Source organism: Camelus ferus, chromosome X, assembly GCF_009834535.1.
Source record: "Camelus ferus isolate YT-003-E chromosome X, BCGSAC_Cfer_1.0, whole genome shotgun sequence".
Lineage (NCBI taxonomy): Eukaryota > Metazoa > Chordata > Mammalia > Artiodactyla > Camelidae > Camelus > Camelus ferus.
In genome coordinates this window covers 60,197,471-60,218,954 of record NC_045732.1, presented here as the reverse complement: position 1 = coordinate 60,218,954, position 21,484 = coordinate 60,197,471, and the positions used below count along the sequence as shown (strand labels likewise).

Below are 21,484 nucleotides of genomic sequence, written 5' to 3'. Positions count from 1 at the left end.
CTTCACAATTGTGTTTTAGGAGTACCAAGTTCAATAATAGTTTTAATCAAACTAAATATTAGCTCACTAATTTTTCTACTTGTTGAAATATTACAGATTTTCAACATTCTTTTCTAATAGGGCATTTTTTTCCCCAATTCACAGAGTATGCATTCATCATAGTCACTTTTTCAGGTTTTTAGAGATCTTACCAAGGTTATTAGGACAATGTTGATCTGTAACCTGGTGATTCCTAATCTGCACTTTATGGTTTTTTTTCCAAATGGCTGGAATCAGGCTGAGCAATCACGCAGATTAACCTAATACACATTATATTGTATTTCTTCTAAAATTCCAGTCTCCTTTGGCCAGAGATTACTTTTTTGCTTGATTTCAATGTTTGTTTGTAATCCTTCGTCAGCTAATCATTGCTGAGAATGAGTAAATTAATATCACAATTATTGAAAGGTGAGAAAAGAAAGAAGACAAAAAGCCCTAGATTATGTGCTCTATAACTCTTAATCAAACTTCCGGACTAATAAAAATGCCAAATGCAATTGAGTATTTCCTGATCCTGTGTAGGGAGGGTTCCATGACCTGGGATTCTCTCCATTTAGCCAAAGTGAAAGTGAAGCCAGGAGTGAAGTTATTTTGTTCCACAAATATTCTCAACGTTTTCCAGAAACTGACTTCACTTGGATCCTCAAGGGTTGTGTAGAGAAATTCTTGGGCAGCTTTTACATTAAATGAGACCACGGGCTTGTTTGGAAATAAATAAATATCTCTTAAGTTTGTCATGGAAGACGCAAAAAAATAGTGTTCTAAAATGCTACAATACTTCTCATCAGTTTTGAAAAGTGGGTGAAATGATGTTCATTCCAAAGAATTATATTGAAGGGACTATTGGAGTAAACAAAAAAAGTGATCTAACTCATTGAAATATATCACCAAAAAAGGTGTATTTCAAAAACAATTTAAAATGAAATAAACCTTTGAGTTTTGCATTAACACACACAATAAATATGTATCGTTATTTCTCATAGCTTTATTAATTCCTTTATTAATGAATAAGAAAGCATGCAATACAGAATCTGATATCGAACAATTAATACACGTTTGCCACTGGACTACATACTGCCATCCTGGGCCGTACAATAACCAACCTTCTCACTTCCAAAGCATGGCGAGAGCTGCTTTGGGACACTGTTCACATTCAGATGCTGTATGATGTCACAGAGGAGGAATCTTCTCAAAATACAAACATAAATACATAGTTCATAAAATTCCAAGTATTTTAAGCAGGGATAGCATAAATTTCACACATTTTATTCATAAAATAGCACATACAATCACTAAACAATTGCCTTCATTTTTTTTCATTTGTGCACACACATTTTTCTGAGTGGCCTTTTCATCGCTACTTCTACAGATGTCCACTTGCACTGCTTTTAAAAATCATATTTACTGAAAATACACGGATGGTTAGTGTAAGAAAGCTACAATGAATGAATATTTTAAGGCCTCTGCATAAAATTGCTCTGGTGTGGTAATTGGCATGTTAGCGTAAAAAGGTTGTTGCTCAAATATAGTTCTCTTGCTCTCGTGTTTTCCAGGACAGTTGTGCTAGTTGGAAATAGCCAAAATAGTGTCTAATGATTGCGAGAAAAAAATGTTTATCTAAATAAATATAAGTTGGGTTTGGAACAAATATGAGAGAAGAAAGACAAGAAATGATAACCACAGTGGAAAATATACATCAGAAGAGTGTAAAAACAGAATCGCTTAAACAAATAGACATTTCATAAATGTGGAATAGGAGATATATGCACATTCAACTTTACTATAAACCACAAGAAAACTAATGCTGAAACACACATGTGGGTAAAACTTAATTTTCCCATGACTGACAGTGTGTGAAACATTTTCTTTGCGTGTGACATGGTTACATTTTAAGGATTGCAGAATTTGTGATTTTTTTAGTCTATTTTTTCTCCGTTTTAATGAAAGTGTGTGACAAATATTAGTTTGAGAAGGCAGAGGCTCTTCGTAACTGTCACCAATACACAATAGCACTAGTCATTTAACAACCATTTTTTCTAACCAAATTTACACTACCAAAAATAAAATGTTAAGTAATTAAATGAGACTACACAAAATGTACTCTCTAAATTTATTACATTGTTTGTACCATATGTAAGTTTGTTTTTAATACACTGACACAGTATTAGCTAAAACTTGAAGATAAAGTTCAAGGAAAAAATGTGTATGCACTTAGCATATAAGATACAGTGTTTGAATACATACTTACAAATGTGGTATATTAACATTATAACTAGTAAATTAATAATCACGTGTAATTGAACATGGCCACAAAATAGAACAACCAGTCTGACTGAATGTATCATTATCATACTTGTCTTTCAATTCAAAGTTTTTATTTCTGACTAAATCAAATCTTAGTTTTTCAAGGGAAATATTTTTGGTTGATTGATTGTAAAATAAGACTGTTTGTAGTTCTGGGACTAAATGTTTTGCACATCATAAAAGCCACCTGTGAGTTTTGTCAATCTACAGCTCTGTCCATCCATTCAAAGAAAGAATTTGCAATGTGATGAGAAAGCTCTCATCGGATCTGAAACCTTGGAAGTTACAAGTTGCCAAGGCCAGACCTAGTGGAAGCTTAGGAAGAGAATGCACAGGGGAGAATTACTGGGCTCACACCCCTTGCCTCTTTGGCTGCCCTGAGCCTGCTTCCATTCAAAGCCTCTCTGGTACAAACCCAGAAGAGGGTGCCCAGTCATTTAAAATTCTAAACACAATCTAAGTCTGACTATATCATCAGAGTTAGAAAGGGCAATAAAAGCATATTTGTTCATTCCTATAGCTCTAGGAAAGGTATCAAAACTTCACAAATTTTTACAGATGAGGACTTAAGAGCCACCCTTACCACAATAAATCACACCACTATCAGAAAAAAAAAAATCCCAAACATTGAACTTTGGTTTCTATTTTGATTTTCATTAACACAGATAGTAACTATTCATACTACTGACATATTATTTAATAGTCTTTCAGTTTTATCTTCTTTTTTATTTATTTCTTTTTGAGTGTGTAGATCTTAACTAATAATGTAGAGAAGAAAATGGAAATAATTAAAATGGAAGAAAAAAAATTCTCACGTTATCTTTGCAAGTTTTTAAAGAAAAAAAAAAAGTTCTAAAATCTACTGGAAGCACTGATTTTGTCATTCTGGGTTTCTTTATCTTCCCCAGGTCTAAAATCTTCATCATCAACCATAGCAACAATAATATCAACATGTATACGTTGTCATATTTCAACAAACTTTCCAACATCATCAATCCTTCAGGATTCACATGCATTTGGAATACCACTGTGCTCCAAATCCCTTTGAACATTAACAAACACAAAGGAGAAATAAAAAATCAGTAACACTAATTAATTTGAAATTTCAGTAATTAAACTCTAGTAGTTAAAAGTTAAGAAGTTCTACACACCAAATCAGACATGATTTAAAGAGCTTCACAATGGGAACAATATATTCTCCAAACGCTACGTAATCTGCTGGGCACATGAAGAGAAGCTTTCTCAACATTCAGTGGAAACCTTCAGCAATGAAATTATACATTTACCACAGTTTATAATACAACATTTACACACAGTTTAATCATAAATTACATATCTTCAAGTTACACATTACAAAGTCTACATCTAATTTAATCGAGAAGAAAGTCACTCCCCACCCCAACACCCCAACTAAAACATCAATTGTCTCTTGGTTTAGTGTAATACTGAAACAAGACATTTTCTCAGTTTTGCTATGGAGGAAAATTAAGTTGATGGTGTTTCCGTAACTTGATAAAATGTGCACATAGAATATCACGGCCAGTTAAGAGGACAAAAAAAAAAAAAAAAAAAAAGGAAAATAAAGAACAAACAACAGAAGGAAACTAATGTTCCCTAGGAATACTCAGGTATTCTTTGCTTAGAATGACATATTTTGTTTCATATATGAGATTTCGTTGGGTTTTTTTTTTCGTGTGTGTGTGTGTGTTATTGGGGTATTTCTTATCCACCCCAAGAGGCAGTCATGAACCTCATTTCTCCCTCTGCACATCTCCTTAAAATTCTATACTGTAACACATTTGATGTAAATTTATAATTGCGTCTTTTGAAAAGTTCCTTCCTGACTTTCATCTTGTTATCAGTGGTTTGCTTCAGTAGGTTGAGCTAGAATGACAAAAATCCCTTAGTCATAGATTTAGCATATGGGTTTATCTACAATTATATTTATTTGAATTAGGTGTTGAATACATCCACTTTTTTGTGGTTTTCTAGGCTGCTATATACAGATTTCAGAACATAAAGACCCAATTAATAGTGGAATATAGGCTTAGGATGACAAATAACATGATTTCTGATGCACTTTAACCTACAAAGGTAAATTTAACAAAAAACAAAGAAAGAGGCCCTTTTTAGCAAATAATTGCCTAATTTGGGCACAGTTATTGCACTTTAGTGTCTCGAACTCTACTAAAGAGTAGAGAAATAGGTTATAGACATAAATCTGTACAGTTTTTATATATCTTTACTGAAAATGTATATACAAATTATATCCACAATATATTCTTAAAATAAAGGTAGAAAACATAAAAAAACAGGGACCAAAAATATCACAGATATTTACACTCCCTACTGTGCATTTTTGTAGAAAAATTAGTAACAGAAAAGTAGAGACAAACAACAAACAAATATCAAACACAAAGACAAACAAAAATGCTAACATACTTGTATCTTCTAATGTTGTCTAAGCAAAAGTTTAGATAGAATAAAAATACTCCTGGAAAATCAGATATTTGCTAGCTTTCCATTAGCTACGTACTGGGTCCACAAAAATGAGAATGGAAAAAAATCAGTAATATTGCACATGTTGGTAAAAATAAATGAAAAATTACAGTGCATCAGAAATAATATATACTATATATTCATATCTGTCATGATAAGCCTTTCTGTACAAAGGGGTGTGACTTTTTTTCAATTTCTTTTCTTTTTAAATACACATTCTGAATTAATCAAATTGTGAATTCATTTTTAAGTTTTGACTAAGGGTCTAGCTCTAGACTTGATTCTGGTATCTGTTTCTATTTACACAGCTATTTACAAACCTAACAATTTGAAGTATTCACTGAAATTGGATCTTAAACTGTGATTATATACATCTGGTTGGAAAACGTGAAGGAGCCGGTTTAGCTTTATAAGGGATGTTCTTCCATAATGGGGGAATCATCCCTAGAGGGTCTAGCCTGTTGGCCTGGAGTGAAGGTGGTCAAGGGAATGACTTTAATTGAGTCATCACTAGGATGAAGTCTTTCAGACATGGTGTAAAACTGAGATCTTGTACTACCTTGCCCTCCCTGATCAAGAGCAAGCAGTCCATCAGGTCCACCACCTTGCCCCCAACTTTGCTGCAAGCCCATTGGTGGTTGTGCAGGGCCGCGATGGAGGGCGGCGGCCTGTGCCAGGGGAGGGCTGTGGCGAAGAGCAGTAGCCTGTGCTAGAGGTGGACTGTGGTGGAGAGCAGAGGTCTGTGCTGGTGGAGGGCTATGGCACAGGGCGATAGCCTGGGTCACAGGAGGGCTGTGGCACAGAGCAACGGTCTGTGTCACCGAAGGATTGCGCCGGCGAAGAGAGGTCTGCGTCAGTGGCGGGCTGTGGCAGAGAGCGGAGGCCTGGGCCTGTGAAGGGCTGGGAGGGGTCAGAGAAGCTGGCATCCAGCAGGCATCAGAGTGGCCCAAGATGAGACATTCTTGAGTGCAGTTGTCAGAGGCCTCTTCCACAGTTGGTTGAACAGTTATTTCTGCAGCTGTTCGGGTGGGAAGCAAAAGATACAATTTATATTGCAAAGGCATCTTTTGATTGGCTACTTAAAATAAATCATGTTGTTACAGGAACATTGAATAATCTGTCTAAATGCATCAGAGATTTCCAATATTTTCACAACTGGTACTTGATTTGTCAAGAAATAATTTCTCCAGTAACATAAATAATTGGGAGTGGGTGGATGGCATTTCATTTTTATAATTAGGAAACTTTGGCCTAGTGTCTCAAATGCAGATATTTTAAATTGTGTTTGTGACTGTAAATGGAAACTACAGTCATTGATCTGCACACACAAGTCAGTTGAAATATGGCTCCTAACACGAAGAGAGGACATGAGTGAAATGAACGGAAAAACCAGTCACAGACACATGTGATGAACTAACCAATTATAGCTAACCATTTGGATAAGAATCTAATTAATTAATCTGAGCATAAATCTAAGAATAAGTTAGGTTAATTTGGAAACATAGTTTATTGAACTCTAAGATATGCCTTCTCGTTTCAAAAATATAGCTATAATTATCTCGAAGACAATTGATTTCTCTATTCCTCATTTTCTGAAAGCATGACAAATCAGAGGTTAGCAGCATAAGAAATTACAGATCCAAACTACTTAGCTTTAAAGTATAGTACTTTTTAAAGCTCCTTTATGAGGTTTATGTAAAGTTTTCAAATGCCAATAGGTATCAAATATCAGTAAGTACACTCTACAAAGACTGGCGAAGTAACGATAGAGTAGCTGTATCAATAGAAAAGTTGACTTTAGAGCAAGGAATGTTATTAGCTATAATGAATGATATTACATCATGATTTAAAAAAGATCATTTCTCTGAGAAGACATAACAATCCTAAAAGTTAAAAATAGAAATTCATGTCCCTATAAATCCTCAGCAGGATATAGAATCTAGGTATTGCTGATACCCTATCACACTTAAAACCAAAGAATAGGATATATCAGAAGTGACTCTCATTAAGACTAATTTTCTCCATTAGGTAACTATTTATTTTTCTTCCTGAGAAGTCACTTTAAAAATGTTCCTATGAGATTAACATTTAAAATATTCTATATTTTTGCACATTTATATTAGAGAAATATTTGGGAAGGTAGAGTTTCATGTATTTTGGGTGATATTAAGTCATAAAAGCATGATGGAAATAATATGAACACACACATAACTATACTTTAAAACAAAATTTAATTTCTCTGCCATCAGAAAACCAACTGATCGGCAGCCTTAAATTTTACAACAAAAGAATATGTCACAATTTCAATGTTGAGTTATTTGCCTCATTATGAGGAGAATATAGATAGTCATTTTCACTGAAAGATATGATTTATAGACATTCCTTTTTTAACAGCTTTGTTGAGATAAAATTCACATACCATAAAATTCATGCATTTAAGGTGAATAATTCAATAGTTTTTTAATATATTCACAGAGTTGTGCAACTATCGTAACAATCAATTTTGGGACATCCTTATCACTCCGAAAGAAAGCTGGTACCCATTAGCAGTCACTGGCCAAACTCCACAGTTCTAAGCAACCATTAATCTACCTTTAGCGTCTACAGATTTGCCTATTGTAGACATGTAATAGAAATGGAATCCTTTAAATGGAGTCTTTTGTGACTGGCCTGTTGCCTTTAGCATCATGTTTTTAAGGGTCATCCATGTTGTAGCATGTATCAGTACTCCAATTCTTTTTTTTATTGTTCAAGATTATACCATATTTTATTTATCCATTCATCTGTTGATGGACATTTGGGTTGTTTCTCTTTTTTGGCTGTCATGAGTAATGCTGTTATGAACATTTTGTAAAAGTTTTTGTGTAGACACAGTTATTCATTTCTCTTGGGAATGTACCTATGTATGCAGTTGCTGAGTCATATGGCAACACTATGTTTAACTTTTGAGGACTTGCCAAACTGTTCTCCAAATTGGCTGCACAATTTTACATTAGCACCAGAAATACATGAAGATTCCAATTCCTCTAATCACTTCCTGCAAAAATTCAGCTTGGATTCTACAGATTTTGATAGGAATTGTGTTGAATCTGAAGGTGAATTTATGAAGTATTATACTTCAACAGTATTAAGTCTTCCAATCTTTGAACATAAGATGTCTTTCCACTCATTTATATCTTTACTTTCTTTAAATAGTTATTTCAGATTTTTCAGAATACAAGCCTTGTGCTTCTTTTGTTGAATTTGCTCCTAGTATTTTATTCCATTTTATTTCATTGCAAATGGAATTTTTTTTAAATTTATTTTTTGGAATGTTTATTGCTAAACTACAGAAATATGCTTGATTTTTATGTATTGCTCTTAAAGCCTGTAACACTGCTGAGCTTGATTATTAGTTTTAATAGGTTTTTAGTGGGTTTCTTAAGATTTTCTATATACAAAATCATATTATCTGTGTATACAGGTAGTTTTGCTTCTTTCTTTGCAATACGAAAATTTTTCTTATGTTTTTCTTGTCTAATTGTTCTGGCTAAAACCTCCAGCATAATGTTTAATAGCAGCGGTGAAAGCAGGTATCCTGTATCTTGTTCCTAATCTTAAGGAAAACAGAGTATTTCACCATTAAAGTAGTTTTTCATTTCTCTTGTGATTTCTTCTTTGACCAATTGATTATTTATGTGTGTGGTTTTATTTTCCCGTACTTGTTAATTTTCCAAATTTCTTTCTGTTAATTTATTTCTAATTTCTTTCCATTGTGGTCAGAGAATATACCCTGTATGAATACAATTCTTTCAATTTACTGAGGCTTGCTTTATGGCCTAGCGTATATTCTACCCTGTAGAAAGCTGCATATGCTCTTGAGGAGAATATGTATTCTGTTCTCATTGGAAGGAGTGTTAGGTCTACTTGATTCTGAGTACTGCTGTCCCTCTTTATCTGTAGTAACATTTTTATTTTAAAGTTTTTTAAAATTTAAATAAGTCTGATAATAGTGTAGTCACTATCTTTATCATGATTTCTCTTTGCACATTTTCTTCAGTAGACTTATGTAGTTGCCCTTAATATTATTGATACCATTTAATTAGCTTAACAGTTTCCCAAATAGATAGTAAAAGTGCAGATTAACTCAGAGCAAATTCAAAATAATATGCATTGCAAATTAGTGGAGTTCAAATTAATTACACTTAAACTAACATTCTCTGAGGGCTTCTGTAACTCATTAATAATATTTAACTTTGAAGGAATGAATATTTTTCCTAGGGAAATATAGTATCCTCACATAGTTCCAAAATAGTCTTCTATAGGGAAAATATGATGTAGTCATATTGTTGACCATTTTATCACATTGAAAAGGCAACTTGAACTAAAGTTATGATTCAAGTGATCGCCAAAAGTTCTGCCAATATACACACCAATTGCGTATACCAGGAAAATGGAATATACAGCAGAGTAATAAAAATACCTATCTACAAAGAATATATTGCAGAAAAGACAATATCTCTCTTTGGAAAGTACTTACAAGAGGACTGTTACCATCTGCAGTTGTTGAGAAGGAGTGAGGAAAAATGACAGTATATTGAAATATATTTTTAGCACAATGAAATGAAAATCACTGTTTTGTCTCAGACAGAAAATATACTCTTATGAAGTTAAATAAATTCATTTGGATAATCTTTTCCTTCATTCTAAATGCTTACACTTATTTGACCTTTAAATTGCTTTTGAGAACTATCTATTAACTCATATTTATTTAATTGGCTGATATATGTGTTTCAAGAAATAGAGGAACAAATTCTAGTCTTTCAAAATTCAGATAACAAGTTCATAGATGTGATTAAATGTGCCCTGGTGATGCTCCCTATCATTCTCTAACCTTTATCAATTTGAGGACAAATGCATATTTTATAGACATTTTCCTTAGTGCTATTCCAAAACTAAATTGAATGTTCATTATACAGAAATCTCCAGTCAAACTGTTCCATTTAATGTATTTGTTAATCTCTGATAGCAAATTTCACATGATAGAGGTCTTATACTGATCATTTGATTATAGTTCAAAGCTGAACTCTCATGAAAAAGAATAAGATATTGTTGTAAATTTGCTTTGATCTTTCTTTCTCTTGCTCTTTCAGTAGTTTCCCAACTGCATAACTGAAATGTTTTAGGGGAATATCAGATTGTAATTGATACATTTATTTCAGCGAAAAAGAATTTATTGACCTGAATTGTTCATCATTTGATCTTCCCAAGCTAGTAACTGGGAAATTTATGGCTTGCCTAATGGGTTGATAGTAAAGAGTTTGGTTTAATGTGGTCCAAATGCGTAGCAAAGGTATTTGAAACATTCAGTCCAGATTTTCACTTTTTATTTAGAGTTTTGTGTGACTTAAAGTTTCACCTATATTTTTGAAAATAATCTGTTGCAAATTGATAGCTTCAATCTATTCATGTAAGAGAACTTGCCAGAGTAGCAAAAGGATATGCTAGAGACAAGAATCATAAGAAGAGTGATTCTGTTTTCATCTGACATCTCTCCAATATCCACAGAGATTTGTTGGAAACTCATTGAGCAAAGTGACCATCACCAAGGAAATAATTTCAGACATACATGAGTAAGCAAACATCTGGAAATTGGTGGTGCTGGAAAGCTTACTATGAAAATATCATTAGAGTTGGCTACCTTATAGCTACAAATATAGCTATACTTTATGTTAATACATTATTTATTCTATGCCAAACTTTTAATCAATCCACAGTTTCAAAATTATATTTTAGTTTCAATTTTTAGTCTCCTCAGAGTTTTATTCCTATATAACTTAAAGTCTAAAATAAGTTACCTAGCTTAACAAAGAGCAGGTTTTAAGTTAAGCAAATTTTCAATATTAACAATCTAGGATTGCATTTAGAGTAAACTGATAAAAGAAGCTAAAAGAAGCAAAATTCTCACACAATGAAGCAAACTGTCTATAATTACACAGACATTTTTCATATTTCAAAACACTGCACATACTTGAACACATGGCTCATGATATCAACCACCATCAAACAACGAGAAGTGACTTTCATTTGCTATAGCATTTCTGATTAATCAACAAGGGTGGTAGTTTTTATATTATCAGGTTTTTGGGACCTCAGCAAAATGATGATGAAAACAACCTTACACTGGTTCAGTTAATAATACCCAGTAAGAAATGTCTTCCTTTTCCCTTTAAAAGTAGTATTTGGTGAAAATAGCAGTTCAGGTCTGGTGTAAGAAGAAAATCCTCTGAATTATCACAGCAATCAAAAATAATCCCATGGATAATATCACTGAATACATTTTACTTCATATCTATCTGCAATACTTTGAATGAATTAAAACTGATTTGTTAATGTAAATCAATATACTTTAATAAAATAATCTGTGATATCTTTCATTTCCAAATTCTGTGACATATTCTGTATCATGTGACTGTAAAATATTTTAAACACCCAGATCTATCCAGAAGTAAGACAGAATGCATATAAATACCAAACTGTTAGTTACTTTATTCTTTTGTATTTTATCATATTATTGAAATAGTGTACACATACTTGAAGAGGCAATGACATTTTGGTGCAAAACATTATCATGCTAGGAGTGTTGTGATGCAAAGTGTACTCCAAAAAGCATTATTTGTATTTGGCTTTTGAAAACGGAAAGGAAAACATTTTCTTTTTTTCCAGGGGGTTAGAGGATTATGTTTTATTATTCCTTGGAAGTTTGATTTATAGCCTGAACTTGGTACCTACTGCAGTCCAAAGCAGAACAAGGCCATTGCCTTGGTAGGACTTTTAATTTTTTTAGTTTAATGAAGAATCTATCAGACTTATAGATTCTCCTTTTGGAAGGTGGAAAAAGTGCCTTTTGGTCTATGGCCATAGACACTATGAAAAACCCATACAGAATTATTAATGCCCAGTAAATGTAGCCAGTGCCGTTCATCCACTGATTTTCACCCATTTGTGCTAATGAAGTGGGTTTGGTGATAACTATTGCTATTCTATAAAGCAAGAAGCCTGTGTTTATTTAGACTGGGAAAACTGGGACACAGCTGCCTTGTGCAAGAACTCATTTGGCAAAATCTTCACACTTCTGTTTTAACCCTTTTTTGGAATGTATCTTACAAAAAATAGAAATTATTCTCTCCATTTAAAAATTAGCAATGCTACCATTATAAACTTGCCCTATTATAAATTCTGGGAGTTTCTTGCAAGCACGTTAGGTTCTTCAAATAATGAGTTATTTTAGAATATTGAATAATTAATAATAAATGCTGTCCAGTTTATTTATTAGCAAAGACTATTACCGTAAACATGTTAACACATGTTATTTCAGAAACTCATAAGTGACTATTGACATAAAATCATTCATGATATTTTAGTGATTTGGGAGGGGAAATATTTGTTTATAAATTCGGTATTTGTTACTTATTCAAGAACTATATTTTGCAAAAGCAAGAGCTAATGTTAGTGAGTAAAGAGATATATAATCGATTAATTGATATTTTAAAATGTAATTGATAATTTTTAAAATACGCCATTTCAATATGCCTTTCAACACAATCTACAATATTGGTATCTTTGACATAAAGAGTAGGAAGTACAAGAAAAAAATATATTCAAAGATACGCAAAAAGTACCATTTCTGCCTATTAAAGAAAACAAACAAATCCTAAGTCTGTCATATGCAATACAATGAAATATTGCTAAAAGATATACATAGAAAGAAAACTCAGATATCTAAATTGCTTTGACATTCTATTTAAATAATTTCATTTTTATAAAATAGATTTTTGTATTGAAAATATACACAACATATACAACAGAGAAAGTATGTGCTATTACTATCATTGTTGCTCACTATTTGTGATCTGGAGAAGAGAAAGGATTTCTTCTAAGGATGGTCTTTGAATAGGGTAAGAGTAAGGATAAACAGTGGTGACACCGGATATTCCCACTGCTGGGATCACCTCTAGATTACTCTGGGTTAGAATCTGGAAATGTCAAAATATATAACGAAACAAATGTGAAAACATTTATTCTAAAGTAATTTGAGTAAATTGATTCAAATGTGAGTGAAGTCATGAAAACTTTCTCTGGTGGCAACTCTTACTCCTGTTACAGTGTTTATGAACTATTTTCTGTAAGATAGGTGGGTATGAATTAACCATTTGGGATTAAGTATTACATATTATTTGAATGCAATTTTCAATGAATTCTGGTTTACCTCAGCCAAACGTTATGTATCTGAGCATTTATTCAGTGTTTTGTGTTTTAATTAGTTTTAATTAGTCAAACTCCTTATGTTCCTCGTGTCAATATGCTAACTGCCTTTGAGCAAGAGCAAAAGAAATGGTTGCTTTTCCTTTTTGAAGCAGAGGATGCCTGGTACTTGCTTTTTGATTTGTGCTTATATTGACTTGCATATACTTTAGAGGCAGGTCATTGAAAAAATAATGCTTTATATAATTTTAAATTAGTAATGCAAGTATATTTTAATTGGTCAAGAGATAAAACTAATTGCTTGCTTTTATTAGTGCAGATATCATTACTGTCAACGTCACATGAAGATTTTTCTTTCAAATTGTCTTTTAGAAATGGCAAGTGGTGCTCCAGTTGTATTAGGCATATTATAGATTCAATATGCTATCTGAAGTTTTGTAATGAGGAGGCATTAGAATGTCTGTACAGATGTAAGATGGACAAGCAATGAATCAAGTTTAGTCTAATGAGCCATAACTTTGATGTTTGCATGGCAGACAACTTGTATTTGAATTACTCTGTACAGTATTTCAAAGGCAAATGTATGTATCATAGAAAACAGAGAGAGAATTATGGATATAGTCTTCATTTAAACAATACTCTTTCTTCACCGCAAACTAAAGTTTTAATGAATGATATAGATAAATAAATGGTGATAATATAATAGACTAATCATATTTTTTCCTTACAAAATGGCTGAAGAATGGGAGGAAACATGAGATTCCTTAAAATGCATTTGATCCAAATATATGTATGTAATTTATGAATGATTGCCAATTTACTCCATTTAAGAGGGAGAGAAGGTAAATACGGTACGGGTTGCATTAACAAAGTAAAAGACCGTGTATGTGTGCACGCGCACACACACGCAAAGATTGGGAGGATGTGATTCCATGTGGCCATAGAAGAGAGAGCACAGTATTCACAGAGGGCTGGAGATGATAGAAATAAGTGAAGAAATGGAGAGTGATAGATACAGGGAGATTTGAAGTGAGCTAGTGTGAATAGTCCCTTGGACAGTTGATTGTACCCTCAAGTGAAGAAAAGGTCTCCTGAGGCAGTTCTCTATCAATTAAGGGAAAAGGACCTAAAACGATCCCTGATAAATGGACACAGAAATAGATGAAACATGTGCATTGCATATAGGCTGGTTGATTACAATAGGATACAAGGTTAACATTTCATGAATTAAGCAGAATACTTCTTTCAATGCATTTTTTTCCTGTATTTGTTTTTCCTTACTATTAACATGTATCCTCCTTCCCAAATATAGATTTTATTGTGCATCCATACATACACAACCTCAGTACAATTTGCTACATACCCATCGTGAACTTTCTTTTACTAAGAAAAGGAGAAAGGATTAACTTCCTATTCTTATTCTATTGTTAACTCATTAGATTTTCTAGAGATTCAATTGCAGGTCAGCTGTAAGGATGGACCTGCCTTTACTCACTACAGCAACACACCAGGTCCATGATATGGCCTTTACTCTTACCACCAGAAGCTAAGGCAAAATTGATATCAGAGAGAAACATATTTGATGAAAACTGTCCTGATAATTAGATAAAGAAAATTTGAAAGATATTAATTAATTTATAATTTAAATCAAATATTTAAAGTGTCTATATTTTTCTCTTTATCACTTTTCCAGGCAGACTGAGCAGTGACTCAATAATAATCATGCTATTACATCCTGCAGGCACATTACAAGAAAAACATTATAATGTTACTGTAGTTAATACAAATATAATAGTTAACAGAAAGCATTCCAAGATCATGTTCTTAGATTCAACCCAAAGGATTTTAAAGAGTACTTCTTAACTAGGGTTGCCAGATTTGACAAATAAAACTACAAGATGCCCAGGAAAATTTGAATTTCATATAAACTACAAGTAATTTGTTAGTGTAAATATGCCTCATGCAATATTTAGGCGTACTTATACTTAAAAAATGTTGTTTATCTGAAATCCAAATTTATCTGGACATCCTGGATTTTATCTGGCAGTCCTATTCTAGATACGAGGCTCTAATTTATCCATGAGTTTTCTGTAAGAGCACAATAACCAGAAACAACAATGGTAATTTATTTTCTTTCAATCATATGTTAGAAAGATAACTGAAAATAACTCCTGTGTGTGCATAGCAGGTAAAGATTTTAAAGGATAAGCTTATGATATATTTCTTATACACATACTAACATTATAAACCATACACTTTGTGGAGAAGGAGATTTATCGTCTTAATATTTAAATCCCAGGTCCTGACACTCTCTTTTTTTTAACTTATTAAATTGGACCAGCCCCCTTCCCTATTCTCAGGAAAATTCTGTTCATTTTTTCAGAGAATATATTATATCATTTTGGCAAAGACATATTGAGTAATTAATATTTATTTGGTTCTAATATTTCTGATACTGATGGTGGTTAGACCATATAGAAAAATTTTGGTAACTTTGTTGCTTTTCATTTTGTGATCCAATCTACGTTAGCTTATGTTTTAAAAAAGAGATGTTTAAGGAAGTATATTCAGTTATTCTGGTCATCTTAATATGAACTTATAAATTATTATTAATTTATGAATATTACTTTACTAATTCAAAGTTAGTAAGGGAGAAGATTTGAGAGACTTGCTGGAGGCAGTCATGGATCTATACTGAGATCATCACACTTTCTTACTTGGCCCTGCCTGTGACCAAGGACCCACATTTGTAAGAAAGACAAATCAAATTTTAAATTTTCTATCACGTGAAATGCAGGAAGATTTTTGAACTACTGTACAATAAAAATGTGTTTTAAACACAAGTGGTACTATGTACCCATATTATTTATTTTTGCCACAGCAATTATAAGTAAAATTGCATCTAAACAAGTCAGTAAGTATGAAGTATGTCTATATTTTTCTATTTATCACTAAAGTGTTTCAATTTCAACCCAAAATATATTTTCCCCAAGGTTTGGATCATCTGTCAATTTCACAGAGCAATCATTATATAATTGAAATATGCAGATTTTGGAATTAGGCATTTCATGATATTGTGTGGTTTCATAAGTTGTAAAATGAAACTCACTATTAAAACTACCTAGAATATTTTATCAAATCAATTTATGACATAGTTAATATACATATACTTTATGTATATATGTATATTATATGAAAATATATATTTATACTGAAAATATGCCTTATACTTTAATGATTACATATTAAAAAGTTTATTATAGCTCTGTGGTGATGCATACCATTTACTTATGTAAAAAATATATTTTCAAAATCTAAATTTCTCTGACAATATTACACTTCTAGGAGCAATACAATGAAGGCAGTTTTCAATATTCAACTACTATGTTTATTCCCAGCTAGTCTCGCCACCAATTATTTATAATATCATAGAGTTAGTGAAATATAATTGAAATCTGTTTTAGGTCCCTTAACTGAGTACATTTTGTATATTATATAATTTAGAAAATTTTTTTAGGTTCCATTAGTCATGTTCCAAAGTATACAAACACAACTAATATGAAGCATATAAGCATTTGTAACACCGATGCCTCTTATTCACATCATTCAAAATAATGATGGACTAGATATCCACATACACATTTACATACATGTATATATGTGCCCACAATTAATTTGTATCTTGTAGTTAATATCTTATTGCCATGGGCTTTTTAAAGTTTGTTTTATATACATTTTAGATGGTAACTGCACATATTATCAAATAAAATAATTACTTCCTTTCATCTGAAAACAAATACACTTTGTTTTTCACAGAAAATTTAGATCATTCTCATCTAAATTAAATGTGAATCATCAAAATGATAGATTACATTTGTTTACACAAGACTGTGAATATAAACAGGTATAGGTAGGTACAAATGTCCTAAAATGTATGGTAATGCCTTATCCAGTGAAAAAAGGTAAAAGGCAATGGCATATTTTTATTATTAGTTATTTGTACCACAAAGTATAAACATAAAATGAAACATTCTTTGAAGCAACAATTTTATATTTTAAATGAAGGGAAAATGCCTAGTCAAACTGACAAATAGAACTAATATAAGCATTACAATTTTCATATCAATCTGAGGAAAATTTTTTGAATTATAGTCATCTTAATTTGATAAAGAAAATTTATTTGATAAAGAAAATTATTTCAAATGTGTAATAATTTTAAATAGTATAATCCAGATTTCACTGGACCCCTACCAAATCTAACAGTGTAAGAGTGTGTTTCTGAGTAACGTATTTTACTTGGGGATGATATATCCGGTATATCTGAAAAAACAATTTAGATGTTCTGTATTAGAAAAGTGGATTGGGGTATACTGTTAGTTGGTTGCACCCTTATGATCAGGCTTTGAAAAGTAAAAATAACTTTTCACAAGATAGTCACCACAATACTTCACAGTTTGCCGGTTATAAGGGGTAATATTTTAGCCCTACAGATATAAAATACTGCATACACTAGATGTCGATAATATACATTATAATATGACAAAATAAAGGGCAATAACAAATGCATGAGATTAAATGTTTCTGACATTCTAAGATGTATAAGAGAGATTCCACTTATATATGTAATGGCAGAAATTGACCAAAAGTTACTGTGTGGCTTTTCAGGCAATCTATGAAATTTCCTCCCAGGGAAGTTAACTAGTTTATCTCAATGCATGATACTTAGAGTCACAGGGGCACAATATATTAAAATGATGTCAAGATTAATAGCTGCACATCAAGTCAGACCAGAAAGACTGATAAAATTTACCTTTGGGGGTTTCTTTGCTTCTTTATCATATAGATGTTCCTTAACACCCAGAGGGGGCTTATTTCTTAATTTTGTTCTGAAAGTATGTTTATAGGTATTTGTTGAGGGAGTTGAGTTATGAAGTGAATATGGTAACAATTTCAATTGTCTTTAGGCTAGAAGTACAACATTATCATTCATTTCAGTCAACTCAACACAAGCATAATAGTAGACAACAGTTTCCTGAATAGTAACATATACTTTTAGTAATGAACTTATGATAATATATTATTCTATAAAGGCAACTATAGCCTAAGGTAAAAGAAGAAAACGAAGGCTGTAAACAATGTCCACTATTGCACATCACCTTATTTTCAATAAATTATAATATATTTTTTGCTTTATAAAATAGAAATTAAAAGCAAACCCCAATAGGTGTTAAAATGTTTTGGTGGTAGCAAGGGTGGAAGTATAGATTTTAAAAGATGAAAGAGAAACAAAATGTAGCCTGTGATACAAGTAGGGTGGTATAGATAAGTTTATTTAAATTAGCTATGAAATCTTCAAATTATGCATTCATTTATTTACATTCTTACATATCCTAATGTATTCTTATAAAATTATGTTTCACGTGCATATGTCCAAATTTGAGCAACTTGAAATATAGGTAGATGTATATAATGCTTAATTATTTGTAAATAAAGTAATGTAGCAAGCTAAATAGAACAAACTGATAAAAAAATCATAGATCTACCTTTCTTATATTTTAAACATTCTGGAATATTTAAACTATCTAAAGCGCTCAAAGAAATGTACTTTTGCACTCGTAGTAAAACCATTACCAAACACTTGAAGACATTTTCCCTAATATTTTCCCAGTTTTGAGGTAAATATTCATGTTGGCTGGCTCAACTAAACTTCTGAGAGGTAAGAGCAATAACTATTAAACCAAATACTGGATAATTTATAATAATATTAAAATATAGAAATCTGCCTATCAGGGAATCTAATATTAAAAAACTAGCTGTCAAAAGGATAAACTTTTGTAAATTTATAAGCAGTCACTGAAATAAGGGGGGTGGAGGGTGGGAAGGGATAGACTGGGATTTCAAAATTGTAGAATAGACTACACTGTATAGCACAGGGAAATATACACAAAATGTTATGATAACTCACAGAGAAAAAAATGTGACAATGAGTGTGTATATGTCCATGAATAACTGAAAAATTGTGCTGAACACTGGAATTTGACACAACATTGTAAAATGATTATAAATCAATAAAAAATGTTAAAAAAAAAAGAACTATTTACCTCAGTAGTTTGTAAATCTAATCATTTCATGCCTATGCACTGGATATGAAGGAGGATTAATAAAATGGCTGCACTTAGGCTAACAGATCGCTTATTCTTATGTTTGCCCTTAAAACAGTCAAGTGACCTGACTGACTGGTTGCTACTTACAGCCCCAGGCCCATTGTTAAAACTAAAGCTATTGATCTTACTGTTTCTACTTTATTCCAGGAATCAAAAGCTATAATCAAGCTTGGTCTCTGAATTGATCTCCAGGGAGAAGGTCACAGACTTTAACCTTACAAAATAGCCTGAATTACCAAGAAGACCACACCTTGGGTGCTTATAAGATAAAGAGATGGAAAGAGATCTAACCACTAGCCTCTATAGAATTGGTCGCCTGGAGGCATTGTGACGCCATTCTAAATCTTCTGATGAGAAAATGATTCTGTTGATTGTTATCCATGCTTTATTGTTTGAGCTATGGCTACATAATCACCCTGCCCCATTCCCAACTGTGGCTTCACAGTTTTGAAGGCACTAGCTTGCCCCCTTTGCCTGGCAAAGCAATAAAATTGCCTCTTTTCTTCTAAGCTCCAAGACCTTGTCTTTGGGTTATTTGGCTCCTCAGGGACAGGGGCGGATCTTTCGGCAACAGATATGGGAGAGAACAGCTAAATCAATGAATTGCAATGGGTGATGATATTAAAAGACTTGAAGGACATTTCAATAATTGAAAATTAACTGAAGAGTTTACTACAATAATTTGTGAGAACGAACTAATGATTTTCTCTCTTCTATATATTCTATCCATGAGTTGAGGAAAATACAAGTGGATCTTAAAAGCATAATTTGAATTTTGGTTAAGGATTTTCATATCCCTACTCCATGAAACCCTATGTATCTACCTTAATTATCTCAGCACTTGGGTATTATGAGGCTGAGTTAATACATCATGATGAAGGCAATTCACATTTATTGGTCATGATATATTGAATATAAATAGTCATAGTGAAAACCTTCTATATAAAGAGAATGTAACTATTTCTCTCCAAAATAACTTGGAGGCAAAGTAGTCAGATCAGCCACCATTCACTAATTTCACTTAAACTTTCAGTATTGAATTTAACAAAAAAAGCAGCCTCTCCATTTTGAACATAACAGGACAGTTAATAGCCTTGAAAATTTACTTCTTAGGGTGTGACAAGAATGCTTTTAGCTCTTAAAAGTGAAGCTTTTTTCCAAAGAAAATAGAAACCTCTTTACCTTCACTCTCCATATTATGATGCAAATAATTTAGAAGTTATTCCTACCCTACAAAGTTGGTATGGAATGCACTGTATTTGCAGTATGGGAAAGGATTTATGCATTCTAAATATATAATTATATCAGGAAGAGACATTCAAAGTCTTAAATGGGGCACACAAATTACACCTAACAGCATTAAAAACTACCTTACTTTGTATGAACATGCATTAAACTGTAGTTTTTCTTTTAGAATATGGAGTGCTCAATTTTAACTAAGATAATCTGCATAAAAGAGGACGAATTTGCATTCTTGTGACTATTTATTATTCTTTTCTTAAGCACATATTTACAATCATGGAAAGCCTACCCAATTTTCTTTACATTAGAATCCTAAAAACTATCTTATTCTCTTATTACCTCAATTGCCATTATTTCCAAGAATTTTCAAAATTTAAAGATGAAATGGGAATGTGTGAAATAGATATGGTGCTGTCTATGTAACTGAATTTGTTGAGAGGATTTTGATGAAAATGTCTTGACTTCTTAACAAACATGAATAAAAACTTCAGTTCCTTTTCAACTGGATTGTGGTATAAATTTGTAACACCATCATATCATAAATGTGGCATGTGGTTCACTATATGTTAAATGAATACACTTCCAGACCTCAAGGATGACCATGTCAATTTTTAGTAGACCCTATTGTGAACGAAAAATACTATGAACCGTATCAGTAAACAAAGAATGCTGAAACCATCAAGTCATCAGCCCCTGCCGGCCACCCCCCAGTGAAGACAAGCCTGCAGCCCAGCCTCTGCAGCCACTCACAATGGTGCACCCTGAGGGGACTCAGAATAAGAAAGGACAGGATACTGGCCCTAGATGGCTAGGTGCTTGTCAAAGGAATGAATTCAATGATCCCAAATGTTTGCTTCCTCCCATACATAGAAAAGCAGTAAACTCTTTAACTTGAGATGCCTGGTTTTCTTCAGTGAGCAAGCAATCTTTTAATGTTCCAACTACCTGGTCTTTGTTATAAAGCTCCTATATATCCTAGCTCCTCCCCTACC

At 32.4% G+C, this 21,484-nt stretch overlaps 1 protein-coding gene across 5 annotated transcripts in view; it reads right to left on the bottom strand.

Moving 5' to 3' along the window:
- Nucleotides 1–1,004: 1,004 nt before the first annotated feature.
- Nucleotides 1,005–21,484, bottom strand: part of PCDH11X (protocadherin 11 X-linked) — a 542,639-nt gene continuing 522,159 nt past the window's right edge. For 4 of the 5 annotated variants that reach the window (XM_032475985.1, XM_032475982.1, XM_032475983.1 and 1 more), the window contains one exon: nt 1,005–5,860. In XM_032475985.1, coding sequence (XP_032331876.1) covers nt 5,250–5,860 — 611 coding nt within the window. In that variant the 3' untranslated portion in view covers nt 1,005–5,249. The remainder of the gene's footprint in view (nt 5,861–21,484) is intronic. The other variant, XM_032475986.1, reaches the window with a different exon arrangement.